The following is a 25,115-nucleotide window of genomic DNA, read 5'->3' as shown; positions in this document are numbered from 1 at the left end:
GTGACCAACTATAGTACACGATCCATTAATTGTGATTTGTTCATCTATTTCCATGCTCAATATCATAAGCCTGCATTGAAAGAAAAAAAAGTAAGTTTCCCGGACACTAATTTCTCACCAATAAGTCATAAATTTGACCTTGAGGTCAAAGTTCAGGTCACCCACCATCGTTTTTTTTAATGATATACCGACAAGCCAAATACCATAGAAACCTATAATATTAATTAACATCGATAGACAAAAATGACACAGCTGATACAGATGGACGAACAGAGTAATCACTTATGTGGACTGCCTCGTTTCACATGAAATACTGTGAGCAAAGGCCATGGGCCGCAATCAGACTATTTCCCATAATGCACATTAAATGAAAAAAAATGTCGTATCTTGATCATCCCGTTTCTATATGTTAATAGATACGTAATTTCTTATTGTCCCTGTTATAGGTTTCAGGTCTGTCATGTTGGTCGAGGAGATCGTATTGGTTCCGAGGTATCGCCGAGGGCCAATACGGCTGTCGAGACCAATATGATTGACCGAAACCTACATGTATAACAGGGCCAAAATGAAATTACATATTAATTGACAATTTTAATAACCAACTCAACTAGATGATTTGTAGAACAGATGTTTTTGCGTTTTACCAAGAACATGTATGTTTATTTGCATTGCTTAGTCTTAAACATCATTTTTGTGCAAAGTAGAGGATTTTTTTGGGTGTTTCTGCAGCTTTTAATCCTGTTGATCAAATTCTGAAATCACATTTTAGATATACAAATGTGCAATTCAAGTTATAGTATGCTCTTTTGTTTTGGACATAACAGTAGGGTTGCCTGTTATAATAAATTATTTGTTCGCATATCATAATTATGTTGATTAAGTTCATAACAACACACTGCTACATACGGATGAAATCAGTTCTAACCTCCCACAAAACTGTCCTAGAACTGTCAGAAGAACAGTTCTATGACAGATTTAGAACAGTTCTCGTACCATTCTAGAGCCAGCTCTTCTGTCTTGACTTGATTAAGGATCGGATTAGTGTTCAGTTATTTTGTTGTTACGCTTACTCAACTGTGTAAGTCGAATTTAAAATATAAACAAATTTCTGCGTTAATTTTACCGTAAATATTTCATGATTTAACAACTATCCCGATATCAAGGATAATATGTAGAAGTCTCGAAAGCACGGGGGGAAAAATACTTCTTTGGTAATTATGTCCTAGTCATTGAAAGCTAGAAAATAGCGTCGAAAATTTTACAAACCAAACTTTGCCGAATCTTGTGAAGAGACAAACAAAATTAAAAAATGAAGAAAGTCTACAGAACATTTCTGTTTATTGATCTGTGATGCAACTGAAGATACTTGTGTATCAGATATTGCTGTCTAAAATAAAAAAGAGAGGGTGGACAGGGGAGTCTTTCATCCCCTCTTCCCTTACCCTAGACCATTGCTTCCCGATCCCTTTTATTAGCTTTCTGTATCTTGCATTCCCCGTTCCCCGTCCCATCAACAACCGCTCCCCGTCCCCGCCATTTTAATCACAGATTTCCGCCCACTTAACCCCCGTATACGTATTGATCCTGTCTCCCTCACAGAAAAAAAAAAGAACCTCCGTATAGAAAGTCTGATTATTATATTCAACAACGTTCGACAACAACGTTACTTGAATTTTCATTAACCTACCTTTTATTTTACACCAATATCAATCTATTTTTATAATATCGTTTTCGTTTTCAGTCAGAATCGCAACGCAATATACTAGGTATACCTCTAGTACGAAAATACAATTTTATGTATTCAAATATGGTGTTTTCTTCATACGTCTGTTATTTTCCCGCCAAGTATGAGTTTGATATGCGAAATATTAAAAAATCGAGAACCGCGGACCCAGAATTTTTAAAATTAGAATATTAAAATTATACAAATTTAAAATTCAATTAAAATTCGAATTGGTTGATTGGATAAAGCATAGTCAAATACAATTTACAGAAAATTGATATTTGCGTAATCCAATACATGTATTGACAAAAAACACCGTGCACCCCCCCCCCCCCCACTCATCAACTTCATGGTGATCTTAGGTACCTTTATATCTACTTACCGAATCAATTTGTCACCAAAGAATATTCTCGGATTCTTTTCCTGTATAAGTCTATAATTGTACCCCTCTGGGTCAAAAAGCCAAGATTGTTGTGACTCAATTGTTTGAGATTCTTAGCCTTCCTAGGATAGAGTGTGAATAAACTAAAAAAATGTTAAAAATATTACACCTACCCATAGAAAACTGGTCTCAGTATCAAACAAAATTCTCATTCACAGCAGAATTTAGTCATTCATAATTAAGATAATGATGTACCTAACATATCTGATCAATTCAGGCGCTTATATTTTCCTTTTCGGGTGACATTACTATAAGATCGGAAAAATGGGAATTTTCTACTATATCACCCGATATTGTATTTTTTTTTCAAAATACCGTAGTTTAAACAAGCTTTTGTGTGATACGGTTCATTAAAATCATGTCTTAGATTCAAAATGAGCCCAAGTAATAAATATTTGAACTTTTCTAAATCAAGGTAGGTGGAAAATTGCAACCCTTACCCATGATAAAAAATGCCTCAACATGAGCTAAAATGTTAATTTTTGGTATATAAACGGTGCACAATAGACATGTTGGGGACTATTGTTTTAATTATCGATGTATTCAACATATTCTCTCATTTCAGGGGACGGCGTATTTCTCAGTTTTAATGTGATGATAAGGAGTTTTTCATAAAAAAAGGGATAATTTTTAGAATTTCATATTTTCTTTAATTTCACCTATAATTGGCAATTTCTTTCAAAAACCGTACTTCAAACAAAACAAGCTTTTGTATACTCAAGTACAATTATATAGTGCCTTAGCTTTCTAACTAGCCCAAGTAATAAATATTTGAAGTTTTGGTGCACCTGGTCCATGCTCCCAGTTTTTAGTGGAGTCCGAGTTGCTCATTTACTTTTGTTACTTTGTATGTATGATTTTAGTTACTTTATGTTCTTTGTTGTGTATGTCTGTTTTCCATGTCTGGTCTTTGTCCCTGGATTACATTCTTTTGATTACCGCTATAACCTTGGTTCCCTTTATTACTCTTTCATAAAAAAGGTGAATTTTCGGATTGTCATATTTTCTTCCATTTCAACGTTAATTGGCATTTTTCACAAGTACCCTACTTCAAACAAAGTTTTGCATATACAAACACCTATATGTAGCATCTAAGCTATCATATGAGCCAAGGCATCGCATACTTTAATGTATCACAAGCCATAAAGGGGAAAGAATGGTACCCCATACCTACTAAATGTCTGTGAAAAACCCAGAATTCATATGTGGTAAATTTGCATTTTTTTTTAAATGGTGTTGGAGACATGTATGCCAATCATTCATCGTAGCTGCGTCTTTGAAACCTAATATGTATAAAAAATAATCATAGCAAACAAAATCAAATCATTTAAAACTGATATTTTAAACAAAAAATATACAGTTTACGTGTTAAAATGTGTGATAATCGTTTTATTTTTAAATTTCCCTTTTGTTTAAATATTTTGTCGTCATCGGGACAATAAAAGTATAATTTGGCTTGAAAATGTGATTGATACAAGAAGATCTCCATAATAAACGCCAGACAGACATTGCGTGCAGTTCCTGTATACTATAAACGATAATTTTCTTTCATATTGGGGCAGATTTTAGTGAGTATGGGTACCATTCTTTCGCTCAAATGGCATGGAATACGTTTAATTGTGCATTGCCTTGGCTGATTAGAAAGGTAAGATGCTACATAAATGTGTCTGAATAAACAAATGCTTGTTTGAAGTAGGGTACTTGAAAACATTGCCCATTACAGGCGAAATGGAAGAAAATATTAAAATCCGAAAATTCCCAATTTTATGAAAAACTCATAATTGTCATCTTGAAACTGAAAATAACTCGCCTGAAATGAAAAGATACGTTGAATACATCGATAATACCATACTTGAATAATTAAAATATGATATAATGAACATGGCATGTCAAAATGGTGGGCCTTGGGGTGATATAGGACTCTCGGGTTGATATACCACATGTCGGTGATACAGATCATTTTGATCTGTAATATTTAGTTTGCATCATTCAGGCATCCTAAATATTTAGCATGATATCGCAACTTATAATGTACATGATACAAACCGAGAGATGAGTTTATAGTTTCAGCTGCTTATAAAAAAGACCTAAGTCTACGATGTCCTAGGCGGATCCAGAGGATACATGTATAGTAGCGGCCTCTCCCATAAATGCTCGAAGATTTCTCCCTTTGAGTCCGCCACTGGTTTAATAGCGGCCATTGAACCATACGTTCTAGATTTACATAATTTTGACTCATGATTACGGAGGAGTCATTTAATTTATCGTAAACGATTTCAATAAAAAATGTGCTTTCTCCTTTAATAACTGCATTATTATTAGTTCGACCACTGACCTGTACCTTTATTTCCAGTCAGTTTCCCCTCCTTTGTGGGTGTCATGAACATCTCAAATCGTTTAACAGATTGAGCGCTGGATCTTTTAAGCTAAGGATGCATACGTAAAATGTATGTAGCAGGCGACTACTTCAATGCTTCTTTAAGTGTCAACTAGACTTACATGTGTAGTGTTATTTAGTACATGTACTCATAAAGTTTGTGTTTGTTTGTTAAATTTTGTTTTTTTTAATTTTTTTTAATTATAGATTTAGTAAAAAAAAAGCCATTTGGTCAGATATACATTGTTGGAAAGAGGTCTGATTCTTCATTAACATACATGTAAGGTTGATTTTATCTAAACTTAGCTAATTAGTTAGGCTAGCTCGATCCGGTTTGATCTGAGAAGGCCTAGAGTGTACACTTATATTGTTCATGGATTGGTGATTTCGTTTCTATTGGTCTGATGTATTTTCTTTGCTTGGATTTGGCTATATCTATTACGGTAATTAATAGTATTTACATTTGTTAAGTTTTTGTCCAAAGGGCAAGTTGAGAGTAGATATATTCTGTTTTTTATATTTTGTACTGAAGTCGACCAAAATATTATTCTGCTGAAAGTCACCCTTTAAGAAGTACATGTATACTAGTATATATAACGTTTGTTTAGAAGTCAAATGATATATTGCGGTTCTTTTGAAAGCTAGTTGAAAATGACCGGCGCAATTGAACATTAACGTTTTAATGTCGGTTGGGTCGTCTCTCTGAACGAGAAATCCGGTCAATTACATTTCATTGAGGCCGTAAAGCAAAGAAAATGTTTAGTGTTGCTGGTAGTGGTGCTTCAAATTATGTTGAAAGGAGAGGCCGAGCAGTTTTCTGTTGAAAAATGAAGCTGCAGGTGCATAAGTTAAAGTCGGATGCTCGGAATTTCGAGTCGGAGGCTCGGATGTCGGAGTCAGAGGTTACTGATCGGATTCGCACGATGGCAGTTATTTCGATATGGAGTATGGCGCGTTGAGGCAGTCGCAGTTGCAGAAGTTGAATCAACAAGAGAAGAAGATGATATTGGAGAAATAGTTGAAAATGAGAAAAGAGGTTGGGATGAGGGAGAAAGAATAGAAGAAGGATGAAAGAAAAGAAAAAATGTGAAAAACTTTCTAGATTAGTTTCTGGTAACATTAATTATAAGAAACATGTTAAGGTTAAAGACCAGGGTCCGGTTTCATAAAACTTCTCAAATTGAGATTTTCCTGAAATCCTTAAGCTTCCCCAAATCAAATTTGACCAATCAACATTTGGAACTGGTGATTTGAGGAATAACACAGGACAGAAGAAATTTTCAACTTGAGATTTTGTTTAAACGAAACCCAGGCCAGGATGTTAATATAAAAAAGTAAGGAAAAAAAGTAATAATATTAAAGTATAGCTTCAAGTAGAGTTAGAAAGATTCTAGATTTATACAGTTCCACGGAATCAGTTAGTTGTTGTGGTAGTTCTGATACGAATGATTCTGATGTATCTTGTAAAACTTTAATGAAACGCAAATATAGACGTAGAAAGAAGTCTGGTATTTTTTTTTTTTATAATCCGTATGATTAGGTTGTGATTTAAATATGCTGGGTCTAAGATAATTTTTTATGATTTAGAATTAAATTTATTTCCGGGTACTGGAAATTTTATTCTGAGCAAAGATTACTGGGAAAGAGAGAAACGACCGAACATAGTTATCAGAGTAAATTACACAGAACTTCATGAAAGAAAGGGTTTGAAGAAAAAAACAAAAACAAAAACAAAACAAAACAAAAACAGCATGTCCATATAATAAGGCAAACAGAGAAAATTAAGATTTGTGAAAAATCAAATTTGGTTTTTTAAATTAGAATGTCAAGTGAGAATGTAAAAAGGACGACGTATTGTATTTTTCCTCGGCGTTTCAGCGAAAAAAGTGTGTTCATGAAATGTCGCAGTTTGGTAAATTTAGAGGTATAGATCGGTTCCTCTATCACATGTGTGCAATTTGTTGGATGAAGGACAGGAACCGATCCTCACATCCTTGCAGCATGTTCGTGAATTGTCCACATCGAAATAAATGACTAGAGTCAGTGTTCGATGTATATACGCCGAGCAAAAGGCTTTTGAATGCAATCCTATGGCATTTCGTCAAGTCAATAATCTAAACCACTAAAGGACGAGGCCGGTTTCTTTCAACCGAAACTCATCTGAAACCATACAAGATCGAATATAGTTGTGATATTAGGTATAGACGTAGTGTGGTGTACTTCCTAAATTTGAAACAATTTTTTATACGGAATACGCTTTCGTGCATGCTCAATCGACGTACATGAATATTGTACGTTCATTACTTTACTTAATTAAACGACATTCACAACTTTTGTTAGGTGCCAAACTGTCCAGACATAGAAAGGTGTAGAACGTGTCAAAATAAACCTTCCCCCTTTTATGTGTAAACATCTGCGCACGAAGCCGGACCCGTCCCCTTTAATGTGTAAACTGGTATGACTGGTAAACCCTTACCCATTGTTTTGAGTAAAATATTGACTTATCTAATCGCAGCGACAGTTGGGTGAATCAGTTAAATTCCTTACAAATAAATGGGGATTTAGAGAACTTGAGTTCATGCGCATACGTGCGTGTAACATTTGACTGAGACGACACCCGGTGTAGAAATATACTGGGACTTTGTTGTTGAGATCTTAAAGTTTCCTTTTAAAAAGCGAAATTGAATTACATGTCCTTATCTCAGGTTGAAGCAATTTCCAGAGTTTGATAGATGAAGGTAGGAAATAGCCCGCATAATAAAGACTGGTTCTAGTGTTTATATTTAATAAATTGTCCGTCTGTCGAGTATTATTTTCGTGTCTACTACCGACACGGTTGGGCACTAAATTAACAAGATATTGTGGAGCTGTATTGTTGACCATTTTATGAAAATATAATAATTTGTGTCTCTTACGTCTGTCTGTCAGTTTTTCCGATCTAGTTTCGTCATAGAGTTTTAGAATGCTGGTTAATTTTGTTCCACCTGTTACAATACGAGCAGCGTCTTATTGTACATTTTCAATTTTATCAATAAAAGTTTGGTTTTGATTATCCCTGGTTACATCTGCATATTCCAAAATCGGACGTATAAAAACAAGTTTAATTTTACAAGACTAAATCTATCTAGAACTGATTTTAATTTTCTGAGAATGCTGATTCTTTTGTACAATTTGTCAATTATGTAATTGCAATGGTGTATCCATTTACTATCACTCGATATATAAACACCTAGGTGCTTGTGATTTTCAACAGATGCAATTTCGTGACCGTTCATTTCTAGTGAATGGTGAATAGGTTTATTTACTTTACGAGACACAATCATCGTTTCAGTTTTTTGAGGATTGAATTTCACTAGCCAATCTTGAGACCATTTATAAATTTTTGAGATATCACTATTTAAAGTTTCAGCCGCGCTAATAGGATTATCAACAATGACATATAGGCTTGTGTCACCAGCAAATAGTTTGATTGTTGCTTGAATTTCGTCAACAATGTCGTTGATAAATATTAGGAACAACAAGGGTTCAAGAATAGACCCTTGTGGTACTCCAGCATTTATATAAACAACCAATCCGAATGTGACCCATTTAAAACAACCCTTTAAGCCCTACCCTATAAATAGTTACGAAACCATTCTAATATACTACCCGATTTCCCTGATTTTGTACGCTTGAATAATAGACCTTTGTGCCAAACTCTGTCGAAGGCTTTTTATTATAACACAAAAGACAACTCTTATTTCTTTTCCAGCGTCAAGAGCTTTTCCGAAGATCATTTGATCTGTTTATTAATTGGTTCACAGCAGAATCCCCTTTCGTAAGTCCAGACTGATGTTCGGATAGGAGTTGGTTTTGCCTTAAATGATTATAAACGTGTTTGTATACGCAGCGTTCCATACATTTCGACATAATACACACAAGGGAAATTGGTCTGTAGTTTTTTTACGTCATTGGGTTTACCAGTTTTAAATATAGGAGTGACATGCGCTGAGATAGAAAGATAGAGTTTTGTAAAGATTTATTAAACAGTTTGCAGAGAGGTTTGCTTAGTATGTGTGAGGCTTCCTTCAATAATCTAGGATTAATTGAATCGGGACCAGATGTTATTGTACAGTTTAAAATACTAAGTACGTCTTCTATTTCAGTTTCATTTAGAGATAGTTGTGAAAGTGTAACTTGGACCTGAGTATTGGGCAAATTCGCGTTGGTTTCATCTGTTAGACTGTGCTGAGAAAAATAAATTGAATTCTTTAGCCTTATCAGTATCATTAAAAATAAGGTGATCTCCTTTTAACAAAGGAGGAATGCTATTATCTTGTTTTTTTTTAAACCACTAAAACTTTTAATAATTTTCCACCAGTTTCTACTACACGAGTTACTGTTAGAAATGTTGTTAATAAGAGACTGTTTATATTCTTCTTTGGACGTTTTTAACCCGTTGAGTAACTTTGTTTCTAATTTTCCTAAATTTTTCCCAATCTGAAGCATTGTTATATTTTTTTTGCGTGTCTATGTATACGATTTTTTTTCCTGACCGATCTCTTAATTTCATTTGACAACCAGGGTGGTTGAGAATCACGTATTGTTACAACTTTATTGGATATATTTTTATCTGCAGCATCTAGTATAGCTGATGTGAGATTTTCAGTGATTTGATCGATATTTTCATTAATGTAATAAAATACTAGTTGACATCCCGGAGATAATTTCTATAAGAATCATAATCTGCACGATCGTATAGCCTTATTTTACGTTTAAATGTTCTACAATTATTTTTGGTAAATTTAGAAATGCCATAATAGGACAATGAAAACGAATTTGTTCCGTTAGAGAAGGACCGACTCTGCTATACGCAATTGCGTTCATGTTGTTTCTCATTATTAAGTCTAGAATAGAGGAAGAGTTTTCTGTAAAATGTGTTGGTTCATCAATTAATTGATTTGAAGAGAACTGATTCAAAAGTTGCTTAATTTTTGAGTTATGATTACAGTTTAACTGGTTTTCATTGAAATCACCAGTGATGACGATATAATTATTATTCGTATTTAAGGCCGAATCAATGCTATGTTAGAGTTTTGACCAAGTGTCTTGTGAACTATTTAGGGGTATGTAAAATGTTCCAAATAAAATCTGTTTACCATTCAAATGAAGTTCAATCCATAATCCTTCTAGTCCGTCAATTTTAGATCACTTCTACGGCGTTAATATTATTTTTAACATATACAATAACTACAATAACACCTCCACCTGCCTTAGCAGGTCCTCGATTGAGCCGGAATGGGCTGTGATAATTTTTAATTTTAACAGAATCATCTGATTGGTTACTATTTAAACAGGACTCAATGAACGCTAAAATATCGGAATCATTATATTCTTCCTCAGTAATATCAAGTTTTTGATAAATACTTTACACGTTAAGATGTACGAACTAGAGAGATGATCGAAATAATTTGTTAAAATTAGAGACATCATCAGAATTTTCCGAGCTTACACTGGATATAGTGTCATTTAAAGGTCCGGGGTTAGGTTCAATTCCAGACAATATAAGAAGAATGAGAACGACGATTAACATAAAAAATATGGATAATTTAGGCCTATCCTTACATGGGGACTTATTAGTAATAGGCACTGAAGATGGACTGAGAAATTCAGTAAAGTTTTGTTTGTTAGTTAACACGGAGTTGATCAAAACGCTAAAAGTAACGGCACGTTTTTTATCTTTAGAAAGGACTATTAAGTTGATACAACAGACTTCAAAGAATGATAATCGTTTTTTTTTTCTTAGAAAACGTGACAAAAAAAAGAAACACTCTTACTCGGTATTGATCAATACCGATACCCATTCAATCTAAGTCACACCGGGTGAGTAGAACGGAATGGAGTAAGAGCAGACCGGGCAACAACAATATGTGCATAAATAAATGCATTTCATCTTGAGTAACATATAAACAGAAAAACTGAAAATCAAATAAATGGTGAACAAGGCAAATGAAAAAAAAAAATATACATTTATAAATAAAGATAATGTAAACAAAAATAAGGCAACGGGAGTTGACATGTGATTGAATCTAAGAGGATTAATTTCCATATATAAGAAATTCTACAGGTGTGAAATGACGTATTGAACAAATAGTCCAGATGGTTACGCATCAGTGATGAAAATTACTATCAGAGCTGGGGTATAGTAAACTTTGAATGAAATGAATAGACACGAATGTACCTTCCATTTTCTATGCATCACCATACCACGGGAGAAAATATTCACATATATGATTGTGTATATTTTATAAAATGATTACACAGGCAAAATAGTTGTTGTTGTTAACATACATACGCATACTAAAGTAAAATATGCGATTATTGTTTAAGAACCGTGTACAGTATGTATGTTAAAAAAATAAGGAATAAATGACTCAGGATGTCAAACTTATTTTAACAAAATACTGTGACAAAAAATAGTAGTAAGACTACTGATGAATATTTGTAGTATTTCAATGGATGCATCTTACTTACCGGCGTATGTAAAACAAATATAAGCTTGAACATGAACTGAAAAATGTTGTACCAAGCTTATAGCATACATGTGGTTGTCTTTCTTTTATTACATTGTATGATAAAATGCACAGTTCGGATAAACGCATCCTAAACCTTTTAATATGCATTTAAATTCAGTTGAGTGTCCGTTTGACCTTCTTTTCGTCTCCCCATTTCATAAACAAAACTTTGTACAGTTGTTAACAGCAAAAATACAATACGTGCAAGTTCTATTTTGAGCTAGATAAAAATTTAGTTTTCGAGTTAGCAACTCACCAATTTGATAACCTACTTGAAAGCATTATTGGGCGTAATTCCGTGATAACTTACAGGAAATTTCGCAGAATGATAGGGTAGAATGCTAGAAAGCCCCCTTTTAACTTTTCTTGCCGATTCAACCATAACATGTGAACGATTACGAGCGAAGAAGTCCCAGTTTGGAGGTTGCTCACATTTTTGTATAGCTTATAAAAGGGCAACTGCGGAGTGAATTTGCGTCTAAAAAAACACTCACACGATACATTGAAAACAACCGATATCAAGAAACATGGCTTAATGCCTCATCTGCGTCTAGATGTTGTATGAAGGACTTCAACAATGAAAAAAACACTAACACCCTAAAACCAGACCAAAAAGCCCCATATGACGTGCACATAAGCAAAATTCCTGATAAAATAAAAATCAAGTTTACTCTCTTGCTGCCCACTGGCCATGGAGTGAAACCTTTGGCGAAGCCTCGGGATAACCAGCAGATAGCACCAGGCTTTCAGGTAGAGACAACTGCTAATCTTGAATTAATCGATCGCTGCAAAAATACGTCATTGACGCAGCGCATGTCTGGATTAGTAAAATTGTTTATTGCAAGAGTATTTTAATGGAGTTTGGTTTTTTTTCTTTCTCAACGGGCCACATCAAGTTTTAAAGTCTTAGTCTCTTTGCGTTTATCGGTGTCCTCATCGTTGTCGTCGTAAGACATCAGCGCCTCCCATACCCCTGAGTCAAATTAAACCTGGGACTAATAAAACAGTTTCTTAGTGCCAGATTAAACTTTTTTCAGAAAAGAGTGAATTGGCATGAGGAAATGAAACTTTGCTTAGGAACCTATCATTTACGTGTAACTTCCGGTATGGAAGGGGGCTTAGTTTTTTCTTTGGTTGTTAAATTTATTCCGATCCTGACTTTGGAGAAAAGATAATTTGGTAAGGAATAGTTAAAAATAAGTAATGTGAATAAAAAAAGAAATAAAATAATTCGGTTACATCATTTGCATAAAAAACGTACATATTATTGCGCTGTGCGCGCAATAAAAAAATCCAATTCAAAATAAAAGCAAGTCCTCCAGAAAGGTTAATGGTTAACTCTTCTTAAACCATTAAAGCAATTTGAACAAAACTGTACACCATTGATGTATGATAGATGATCATTACGTAGATCCTTTACAACGTTTGTTCATTTTGTATGGATTCGTCAAATTAGTACCGAGTCCACACTCTGCTCAATCGGGCATCCTCTAGTTTATGTAATTATTACTATGTCTACACTCTGCTCAATCGGACATCCTCTAGTTTATGTCATTAGTACTGTGTCCACACTCTGCTCAATCGGATATCCTCTAGTATATGTAATTAGTACTGTGTCAACACACTGCTCAATCGGACATCCTCTAGTTTATGTAATTAGTACTGTGTCCACACTCTGCTCAATCGGACGTCCTCTAGTTTATGTAATTAGTACTGTTTTCACACATTGCTCAATCGGACATCCTCTAGTTTATGTAATTAGTACTGTGTCCACACTCTGCTCAATCGAAGATCCTCTAGTTTATGTAATTAGTACTGTTTTCACACTATGCTCAATCGGGCATCCTCTAGTTTATGTACTACGTCTTAGAGATAATAATAAAGAATATAATGATAAAGTTATTTGTGAATTGTTAGAATTTATTGCACCAATAGGGTTTGAAGGATCTTTTAATTCAGATTCAGATCAATCTTGTACCCAATCATACGGGTGTTATAGAGTTTTGAAGAGGTAGTGTGGAAGTATTTATACAAAGAAGCCTCCTATGGTACTTTACGTAGTCTGCATAAAGACTGCACGAAAATCAATAGTTAATGATGGAAGTTATCATTTGTTAAAACATTTGTTATAAACTTGTCTACATCAAAGGACAATACTATTTCGATTTATGGTTGTGATTTCATTTCGTCTCGATTTCCTTCGATTCATTTAGATTTATTTCGTTTCAATTTGTTTCGTTTCGACTTCGTTTCGCGTTTTACAAGGACTCAGCTTGAAAAAGACTCTTTGATCCCCTTACCAGGCTTGATAACGACGTGCTAGATTAGTTATTTTGTTTTGTAGTGTTCTTAAGTAGAACCGCAGTTGTCTTGATATGTAAGTGTTTTCCAATGTAAAAGTTCAATAAGTGCAGTGAGGTTCTACGGCAGACGATAATTTCAACAATTTACATAGAGTATGATAGACTCGGTTACTCTGACCTATATAACAAGGCAATCATGGTCATATTTACAGTAATTGTGAAATGTAGGTCTTTTGGAAGAACTCCATAAATGCAATTGCTTTGTTGTTTTCACTTTTTCAAGTGCCTGTAAGCCATCGTTTAACTTTATGTAAATAATACCACTTATAAAGGTGAACTAATCTTGTAGCATGTACCAGGAAGTAAAAAGATAACAACGGGGCGTTTTCCGAAAACTGACGTTCAAAGAAGTTAACTAAGTGCCAATATTTGGGAATACCGGACAGTTAAGAGTATGATCTATTCTCATTTGAGCTTTACTTGAGTTCATTGTATCATCCTCCATTTTTCGTACAAAATTTGATGAATTTCTGCTCAAACTATGTCAAGGTTCAAATTATTAAAAAAACTTTTTGTGTTGGTTATAGTCTTTGACAGAGATGTATAATATACATATTGTATACTTAAGTCTCTGTCTTTAATTATCATTTGTTTGTCATCGCTTAATACAACGTGGGTAGATAAATATTTCATTTTTAGTGCAGCTCGGCGTATATAAACATTACATCACATTCACAGTCGTTACAGTTTATATATATTTATAACTAATGATGCATTATCATTGTACTGCATTTGGACATATAAATTTGAAATAATTTTCTACATTACAATTTGTAGGCTATAAATATTTATTTATCTACAGACAGTTATTAGTTTTATTCTAATCAGTTTTGAAAAAAAGAAAAGATTGAAAATATGAGTTATCTTTCTTTGCTTGAAAAAAAATCCAAATAAACTTGATTCAAACTAAATGATAAATAAGGATATTTACTGTATTTGATAATAATACGTCCATTGTGTCTTTTTATACCATATTATATACTTCATACAAAAATAAAACAGAATAATAAGAGATTTGCCAAGCGCAGCATGGAACGACAACAATCAGATGCCGATTCAAGGACTGGCATGCCGGACGTACACCCCCACCCTATATCTGTAAGATAAAAAAATTTCATTCAATAGCATCACATAATACAATGTGGATGGATAAATATTCCATTTTTTAAGTGCAGCTCAGTGTATATAAACATAAGATCGCATTTATACACAGTCGTTACAGTTCATATATATTTCTAACTAATGATGCATTATCATTATACTGCATTTGGACATATAAATTTCTTCATTACAATTTGTGGGCTATAAATATTTATTTATCTACAGTTTTTTTTTTTATTCTAATCAGTTTTGAAAAAAGAAAAAGTTGAAAATATGAGTTATCTTTCTTTGCTTGAAAAGAACCAAATAAACTTGATTCAAACTAAATGACAAATAAGGGTATTTACTGAAGTTGATAATGATACGTCCAATGTGTCTTTATATCCCATATTATATACTTCATACAAAAATAAAACAGAATAATAGATTTGCCAAGCGCAGCATGGAACGACAACAATCAGATTCCGATCCAAGGACTGGCATGCCGGACGTACACCCCCACCCTATATCTGTAAGACAAAACAATTTTACCACTAGTTTCACCCAATATTATTTTTTGCCTTGCTTTGCATGGCATTTAATTCAATTAATGCCCCCCTAAGCTCAAATCCTGGATCCGCCCCTGACAATATCTAGACATCTGTTCGCTTGAAGCACAATCTTTGCTTCTATCAAAAGCCAAATATTGACTCCGGGGTCAAAATATCATAACGAAATTTATACCTCCATTATGATAATTAGCCTTCCCCCAGTATGATATTTAACCCCTGCGATATTTTGACCCCCCCCCCCCAATCACAAGTTGAATAAAATAGAGGGGTAAATATCATAAGGGGTTAATTTATTGCATCACAGGAAGGGGTTAAAATATTGCGACAGGGGGGTTAAATATCAAAACAGGAGGTTAATTTATTGCAGCGTGGGGTTAAAATATAGCAATAAGTTTAAGCTATCGCAGCAGGGGGGGTTAAAATATCACAGCGGGGGCTAATATATAGCAGCAGGGGGCTCATATATAGCATAATTTTTTGGAGACCCATTCTTGTAGTAACCGAGAATTTTAAGACGGCCTTCTGTATAAATGGCCGACCCCTTATAACTTGTTTCAGAAAACTGATTGTAAAAATGCAGATTGGCTTTATCATGAGGAATCCTTTGCAAAACTTTTTAAATCAATAAGTTTTTTTATTGTTTTTGTTTTTTGTTTTTTGTTTTTTTGGTTTTTGTTTTTGTTTTTGTTTTGTTTTGTTTTTTTGTTTTTTTCAGGCATGGCCTACTTTAGCCCCAGTACTACATTCTGCAGTTCGGCATACCCCACACCCCCCAATTTTAAGAAATAGGTTTGAGATTGGAGATTTTTATGATTTTATTATGCAAATAAAAATAATTAGGGAACCATTAGCTGTATAATTGGATTGAACCAGCTTCACTTAAAAATGTGTCAGCTGTGTATTTCAGGAAACTGAGTTCAAAAAGGGCACAATTCCCACACAATTTCATATTAGTATTTATTCACAACTACAAATTGTCTCTTTAATACAAACAACATTTCTTTTAACTCTGGTCAGTAGTTGTTATGAAAAAGAAAAGAATATATAAGGTACTTCTGTAAACCAAGTTCAAAGTATCATTCCATGTTTGAGAGAACAAATCTTCCTTGTATAAAATGAATTGTGTCCTAACTAGTACCTCTCTTTGAAATATATTTAGTAATTTGCCTGGAATTGCAAAAACAACCTGACTGGGATGAGGAGCTCTAAGAGTGGGACGAGGGGCACAGTGCTGGACTAGCGCTGTTTATTATTTAGATGGTATTGAGCCTATTTTGTTACATTGGTTCATCCTAATCTTGGGCCAGATTGTCCTTTAATGTATTGAGAGGGCATATAGCTCATGACACACAAAGTGAAATAAGTTTCTGTATATCAGATTTCAATCCTTATAAGTAGAACTATTTCTCGTAATTGTAGGTTGGTTTTTTGTGTACCTTACTTAAGTAAATACTTCTGGACACTGTGATTGTGCTAATGTACGAAATCTTTTAGTTATTCCTGCCAATCCTGGCTTTGACATTAGAATACTACTTTTAAAAAAATGTATTATGTATTAGAAAGCCATAATATTATATTTTTCTTTAAATTTGTGTGCCATTAGTAGAAGGACAGGGAGAGACACTTGATATAAGGAAGGTGTATAACTCGACCACTCAAGGTGAATGAACACAGATTGTACTTACATAAGGTAATATATCATCTGTATTGATGTGGCACGTGGATGGAATTAGGGTAATACATTTTTTTGTAAATAGTTGGTTGTCACGCAACAATCTTTGGATCATCTTGTAAATAGCAATGAAATTTAATTGTTCATACAAACAGGTTTGTTATTTATGATTCTCATGTTGATAACAAGCTTGCATTTAGTTTAATACAAATAATATCCTGCCATTTTTTTTCAATTATGCCTGTTTGAAATAACTTTTAACTCTTAAACTATGTTTACTTCAGTCATTATATAAAAAAATATCGTTTGGTTGACAGAAATTTAGGAAGTTTTTGACTAAAGAGAAAAAGGCCAAATTTTGGGTCAGTTGTCGATGAGACAGACATTTTGGAAGTTGTTGATTTATGTAGGAGTAAGGGTCAAATTTAGGTTTCTGTCAGATATGTTGGAAATCTATATGGTAAAGACTGTTGCCTTATTCAATTTATCATTTTTTTTTCTATTATTTTTTTTAATTAAAAAAATGTCCCTGGTACTTTTATCTATTGAAAAAAAAAATTCAAACAACCTATTTACCATTCCATTTTTTTTGTTGTTGAAATATTTTATTCAACTGTCATACTTTTATCGATATTGATGGTTTTTTTTCTCTATCCTTTTAATGAAAAAAAAATGAACTTCTATTTCACTGCTTCTTGTCGCGTTTCCTATTTTTTTTATACTTTTCTTGTCACCTCTTGTCTCTAATTAGTGAGATCTGAGAGCACCCATCGTTGACAGACCGATTGCGTCAATCTGACAGGTCTGGGACTGCCGCTAACTTGTTTCCCTGACTACGGTTCATGTCTGTAAGTTAATATTAATACAATGATTTGTCACACACTGACTGTTAATTTCAAAACTTTTTTTAAGACCTACGATTTTTATATATAATTTAGGGCCATCATTAAGAATTAGTTTTATAAGGTCTAAACTCGTTCGAAAGATATTAAAACTCAAATCTGTGTAACTGACGTTTTAGAGTTTTCTCCTTGAGTATTAATCTAAATATCTAATTCTCTATTTATATTACAGAATTATGACATCTGAAAGCTGCAGCTTCTGTCTGTTACTAGAAAAGACCAGCACTCCTGAAGTATGGGTCCACAATGTGAGGAATCCCTCTGTTCAACATGTAGTGAGCACCACAGAGTACGAAAAGCAACCAGGGACCACAGCACAATACCTTATGAAGATTACCTAAAATTACCATCTTTTATCCACAAAATTCAACTCGACTGCAAGGAACACAAACAAAAATATCAATTTTACTGTAGGTCTCATGATTGTGCTATCTGTCATAAATGTTTGCTGGAATCTCATAAAAAATGTGCAGAAACTTTACACATACATGATGTGATCCAAAATGTAAAATCATCAGCAGTTTTTGAAGATTTATGGACAAATATAATGACAACTCATCAAGCTGTCTTGAATGCAATCATTGATAGGCAAGAAAATGTGAAAAAACTACAGAAAAAGAAGGAAAAACTATCAACAGAGGTGCAAAAAAGAACACAAAGTCTTATTGATCAAATTAAGAAACTAGAAAACAAAACACTATCAGAGTTAGAGTCAGTTGTAAATGAAAATATAAATGAAATCAAAGCCACCAGAAAAATCCTGGAATCAAATAAAAGAAAACTTGGTGAATTATTGGAACAGGAAGAACTCATTAAGAACCATGCATCAAATTTCGAAACATTCATTGCAACAAAACAAATGGAGAGAGAAGTTCAAGAATCAGAAGAAATCTTACACAAATTATCTGAAAAAGGAGCCATGGATAATACAGACATAGAAACGAATAAAAACATCACAGCAGACGACACAATTTTTGGAATAAAAACTCTGTGTGACATAAACAAATTCAGATTTAAAGGTAAATAAAATATGTTTAATTTATAATGATTTAATTTATCAGAAATCTTTAATAACAATATCAGAAATTTTTCTTTTTTTTTGTAAGAAGTTTTTGTCACAAACATGTTTTAATTTACTGACTTAGTTAATAATCTTTAATAACAGAACTTTTACTTTTTTATTCACATAAATGTAATAATTAACTTGATTAAAATCTTTTAAAAATTATACAAAATTTGTTTATTTAGTATAATGAATGATTGTTTGGAAATTATTATATATTTCTTTGTAAATTAGTGTTGGTCTTCATCAAGTTTGTCAAATACATGTATCTAGATTTGTCATCAGTGAAAATCTTTTCACTTCATTGTTTTTGTTTATAGTTGTATTTATCATTTTCATGTTTCTAACTTTGACTTTTTTCTTAAAATTTGGAATTCCTATAATTGTTTTACAAATATTTCTTGCATGTACAACATCAAATGGTGTAAACAAATAGTTATTACTTATTTTAGTCATGAATATCATGATTACATGTACATGTATGTATTCTGTTAAATTATGACTAAAAAAAACAAAAACATACTTTCAAAAATGTAAAAAGAAACTGTAGAAGTAGTAATGTAAATACATGTACTATACATGTATTTTATTTTTATCCATGATTTGAATTGTTTTACCAGACATTTCAACCTCAACTCCTGCATCATGTGATTCTTTGTACATGTACATGTAAGTCTGTTGCTTTGACTGTAAAATTATTTTAAATACATTTCTTATGTACATGTATAAGTCTTTCTGAATTTTTTTTTCTTGAGGTGTAAAATATTTTTGAATACTGACTTAACTGGAAATTATCTTCACTTATTTTAAATACAATGAGATATTGTCAATACTTGCCAGGTTTATAGTACATTATGTACATGTAAATTACTTCAATACATGCATGTACATGTCATGTTCACGTGGAATTTTTTACATTATTTGTTTATCTTTTTTGTCACTTGTAAATATATATATGTGTGTATTGTTTTCTGTTATGTCATGTTCATGTACTTGCAAAATGGGATAGACAAATTATGAAATGGGGGAAGGGGGGGGGGGGGGTTCCCAATGTGATTTTGGCTAGTATTTGCTCATTGAAGCCCAAATATAGAAATTAGAAATTTCAATCAAATGGGGGAATCTGCCACTGTGCTTAGGCCAAAATGAAAGTATGTGTGTTTACCGTCACGTTTATTTTGTTTTGTTCTTTTTTTTTGGGGGGGGGGTGTACAATTGCTGACAGTGCTGGCACTGGAGGCACCATTGTTGTTTAACACGATAAATACCAGTACCGGTGACGGAAAAGAATTTCCAGAATTTCAGAAAATTGCCAATAAAAAAGTTAGGGTCACAGCAATAAAATGATGGTCGATTGGATGACTGTAAACATACATTTTTTGGCCTTAGGTTAACACTTAAATTTTATAATCATCTTAATATAGTCCAGATCTAATGAAGGTTAATTTAATAGGAAAACTCAAGTGAAATGATGAACAAGGCCAGTGAAGCTTTTTACTGTGATGAATACACCTAGTTAGTATTTTTCTACCGGTAGTAACACTTTTTAAGGCCTTGCCATTTCAAATTACATTGTACATGTACATGTATTTTAATGGTTGAATGATTTGGAATTTTTCTCATGATAGACTAAGACAATGTTAATTTATCATGAAGAACAAGGCTCAGTGGAAGTGGATTTTAAACACTTGGTGAATTTGGATTTTTCAATGTGGACGAGGCCATCATGATTGATCATGATCGATGTGGATATTAACATGATCAACGACAAACCTTCTATTTAGAAGTTGTGACACATTTCAATATAGCCTGTGGAATATGAATGCATCATAAGGACGCAGTCAACATGGACATTTTAAACATTGGATATTTTCTAGAGACTTTAACAATTCATGGAGTCTTCTATTATGTGCTCAGCCAATATTTTTTTTTTGATGAACAATGTCTAGTGAGAATTTATTTATATATATGTTGAACTTACATGTAGCTATCTAAGGTTTTTTCATATGTACATGTATAATCCATTGTGTCTTCAGCTATCCACATATCTTGAAAAGCTGTAGATACAAGTACAGTACAGGTGTTTAGTGATCATGGTGTTTGTTCGTCCTTCAACTCCCCTGAAACCCCTGAATGGAATTTGATGGAACTTTCACATATTCTTTATACATGTATTATGATGCCATTGTGCATTTCCTATTTTTTTTCCTAACTGAATGACGTTTGGGGTTACCTGATGCGAAATTTATCTGGATAAGTGGTGGGGGAGAAGGGCTTTCCTAATCTGCAACTTCTATGATATCGCTGAATTGAATTTGATGTTACTTCCGCAGATTATTCATTACTTGATGTTATTTTGAATCTTCTATTTAGTTTTTGCATCTGAATTGTTTAATCATTGAAGGGGTATCCTAGATGTATATGGTTTTTTGGGTAGGAAAGCGGCAGGAGGATATCACCAAGTGAGGTTTGCTTACAGGTTTTTTTTTTAGTACATGTAAAGAATTGTTATTTTCTTATTGAGATATCTCTCTTAAAATTATGCAATGTATGTATCGAGTGTCAGTCTCTGTAAGAATTTGGCAGTTGTTGAACCATGGTATGAAAAAACCAACAGTTTTGCTAGTGTAATTTGACTACATGTATTTGCTCTAAATTCTAAGAAAAAAAGTAAAAATTTTTCATATCATTTTGATAACACGAGGTATAATCACATTGAAATGCACATAAAATGAAGAATTCAAGGGCAGCAAATTCTGTCAAAAATTTCATTTTTCTAACATTCTCTTGAAAAAATTTCTGGACAAATCCAGAGATGCAAAGATCAAATTATGGTATGATATAGAGAAAGTATCCTAGCATAAATTAAATTGTCAGATTGGTGGGGTTTTTACAACCATTTTGCCTGATTCTTACAAAAACTTACACTTATATATTAAGTTCAAAAAGAGATACAATCCATTAATTTAAATTCTACATGTAAGTATTTTTTAAGTACATTGTAATGGACATTGTAGTTCTAAGGGAGACAATCCATTTTGCTTCCAAATCATGTCAATGCTATCCATCAGTCATAATTAGTAGGAGTTGATGATTGTAACAAACAAAACTTTTAATCAAGATTTTATCATTTTGGGGACTTACATGTAGTTGTTTTATTTTTTATTGTTTTTTTTTATTTGATTTTTTTGTTTTGTTTTTGTAGACTTTATTACAATATTATAACAACATTTACCACTTAATTTTTTGTAAGTAATTTTAGTGCAAAAGAAATTTAAGTTTTAAAGTCGATATGACAATTACTTAATTATACCTCTATTTTGGTGTATCAATTAAGTTTTCTTCCAATTCATTATTACTGTGAAACATTTTAAATCAAGCCATTGTACTTCACAATAATCATAAATGAGATGAGTTATTGCTCCAGAATTTTCCAAGTATCCAGAAATTTACTTACCGGGGTACAATTGTTGAATTAAAGAAAATCTGATAATTTTTTGTGTAATTGTCTTTTAATTTTGTACAAATAGAAGATGTAAAAATATAAATATGTATTCTACAAAACTCTCATTTTGTTTGTCTTCAGGGGCTAGTTGTAATTTCTTCCCTTGTCAACAAGTTTGAGTGATCATAGGACCACTTTTAAGGATTGGTTGTTTTTTACTTCTCTGTATCTGCCAAAATAGCAGAAAATACAGATATTAAGGCAATGGTTCAAGGTAAGGCTTTCCTTATCTCTTGGAAACCAGTAATTGATTTAATGATGGATGGTACTTCCATGGGCTAGCACATTGAATAGATTGGTGTGAACATAGAATAAAGTATTCAGCTGCTTCTTAATTACTGTCCGTAACTGTTTCCTCAATTATTGTACAAAATGGCGATAAAACAATGACCAGCCGGTTGACCCTATTTTTTTCAGGATGTGACAATAAACACACATTTTTTTGGCTTATTTCTAGGAAACCAGTGAATGATTTAATGATGGATGGTAATTCCACGACCTAGCACATTGAACTGTTTAGTGTGACGATAGGATCATGTATAAAGCTGTTTCTTACTTACTGCCCAGTACACCAACTGGAAGTTTGGGCAACAACAAAGACATGCCACTTTTGCCTGTCTTTGGCCACTTCCTGTAGGCTTTCCCATGAGTGGTTAATCTTGTGCATTTCCAACACAATGGTATGATGCCACATTATCTCTGCTTGGCTTTCACACAGATAATTAACTGTTATCAATCAATAAATAAATCGATCAGTCAATCTCTTCCCACTGACACCATAAATAAAGCATTCACAAAATTTATACAAATTACAGAAATGAACAAACAAAAAACATATTAAGATTCTAACAGGTGTGGATCCAGATAGGTTAAAACAAATCTGCAGTCCTATAATGGTGTCACTTTGTCGTCAGTTTCGTCACTGTCGTCGTAGATATTTCATGTTGATGACTTGAGTATAAGTATATAGACCTTAAGGAAATTAAATCACAAATGAAAGTCCAGTATTGATTTTGGGGTTTTTAACTTGAACTGATTGTGAATGAGGGGCCAGAAACAAATCTTTTCCTGTTTTGCAGATAATAGCTTGAGTAAAGATGAATGGATCTTACAAAATGTACATCAAGGTGGCATACCCCATCTCAAAAGAAAGGCTGGGATTGACTATGGGGGTTATGCTTATTTGGGAATAAATGGCCAAAAAGAGACATAGCTAATTTAGGTCAAGTTCTCTTCCTGTCTCAACTGTCTAATTGCATTAAAAATTGAAATCTGTAGCAAGCTTTGAACTTGACCCAACTCTTCATGGTTTAACCTCAGCAGTCTCCACAAGCTTAGCCCTGCTAAGCATTTCATTTGTTAAATATTTAATTAAGGCTCAGACAATTTTCTAATTGGGGGTGGACGGGGGGCTCAAATTTTATGTTGAGTTGGATTTTTTTTGCCCACATGCAAAAATAATTTATTTTTTCAGCAACAGCCAGAGTTAAAAGTCTTATTTGAATTATAACTCACATTGTTTAGGGATGGTGGCAATATTGAATCATATTTTTTAATCGTATGACGGAGAACAAAATTTTGGCATAAATTTGGAATAAACTTATTTTTTTTTTATAACAAACCAAGCCAGACTCCCCCAACTTTCTCATTTTGCAGTCTCCTGATTGTAACCTTATTCCTGCATGCACATCTATATATAATGCCTTACTTTCCTATGAAGTTTTATCAAAATCAGTCAAGCGGTTTAGGAGAAGTTGCCCTTCTGAGATTTTATTATTGCAGCACTTGAGTTCAATTATCTCCCCTTGGAATCTCCTGGCAGTAATTATATTACTTCATGCACATCTAAACATGTTGCAAACCTTTCTATAAAGTTTCATCAAAATCCCTTTCATTGTTAGAGAAGATGCACTTATGATTTATAAACATGAAACATACTCGATTTGGATTATCTCCCTTTGTAGTCTCCCTGACAGTAACCATATTTCTTCATGTACATCTTCATATGATGCCAGCTTCCTACAAAGTAGGGTGGTTTGATTTTATAACGAGTTAAAAATAAAAAATAATTCCAGAGTTGTAGTCATATACGACTATCCACCGGGAGGCGCTGAAAAATTTGGTTATATATCACCAGAAATTAATACACAATAACTCTCAATAATTTTGGGGTGAAGCGAGGAGCTAGTGCCTCTGAGGTTTGTAAGTAGAAAAGCTGAGGACCTCTGATTGCCCTTGCGATCAACCCTTGATTGAAATGGTACCTTATGACTCACCGATACCAATATCTCAGGCTGATAACAAAGGCAATATTAAAAATTGGGGTGCATTAGTAAAAACATTTTTTGTGGTGGATTTTGATTTTTATTCTCCAAATTATTAATTTCAGCCCCCCATCCCCTCCTTCCTCCTTTCAGTAAAATATGGTCAGTGCTGCCTCAACTGGATATTGTGTGGGACTTCACTTTACATTGGCTTGTAATGTAAAGCCTCAAATAACAATCTGATAAAAAATAAAATTAAAGAGAAGCTAAAAAATATTGGTCTAAGGGAGATAATCAAAAAAAAATAATTAAAAACTTGATTTGAAACAAAAAGCGCAGCTCAAAATTTAGATATTTGATAAAGTGAATTCTGTCTAAATCAGACACTTTGTTGAAGATCTTTATATCAGTGTAAATGTAGATTTTGGAACCTTAGAAAACCAACAATCTATACAAGTCTTAGAGGAGCCAATTTAAATTTGAAGGATGTAGGTTTAGACAAGTTTCACAGTATGTAATTCATACAAAATAACATACATAGATAAATAAATATAGTGACTTTCCTTTGTTAGTTCAGTCTGTGCTTTTCGTCATTAGC

General features: G+C 33.2%; 1 protein-coding gene across 29 annotated transcripts in view; it reads left to right on the top strand.

Annotated features, from left to right (window-relative positions):
* The window catches only part of LOC148600548 (uncharacterized), a 227,300-nt gene extending 204,314 nt beyond the window's left edge, over nt 1-22,986 (top strand). For 7 of the 29 annotated variants that reach the window (XM_088558583.1, XM_088558587.1, XM_088558581.1 and 4 more), the window contains 3 exons: nt 16,715-16,801; nt 17,858-18,704; nt 22,711-22,984. In XM_088558583.1, the coding sequence (XP_088414709.1) occupies nt 17,921-18,704; nt 22,711-22,721 (795 nt within the window). In that variant the 5' untranslated portion in view covers nt 16,715-16,801; nt 17,858-17,920 and the 3' untranslated portion in view covers nt 22,722-22,984. Of the gene's footprint in view, nt 1-4,756; nt 8,670-8,729; nt 13,474-13,748; nt 13,852-13,887; nt 14,558-14,585; nt 15,072-16,714; nt 16,802-17,534; nt 17,632-17,857; nt 22,317-22,710 lie in introns of those variants that run through there. The other 22 variants (XM_088558589.1, XM_088558585.1, XM_088558593.1 and 19 more) reach the window with 16 other exon arrangements.
* Nucleotides 22,987-25,115: the final 2,129 nt, after the last annotated feature.

Source organism: Perna viridis, chromosome 13 (genome assembly GCF_037379345.1).
Source record: "Perna viridis isolate PV_CMFRI_1.1 ecotype Kerala chromosome 13, ASM3737934v1, whole genome shotgun sequence".
Lineage (NCBI taxonomy): Eukaryota > Metazoa > Mollusca > Bivalvia > Mytilida > Mytilidae > Perna > Perna viridis.
Note: the sequence above shows the minus strand (reverse complement) of the source record. Positions and strands in the feature narration are given on the sequence as shown.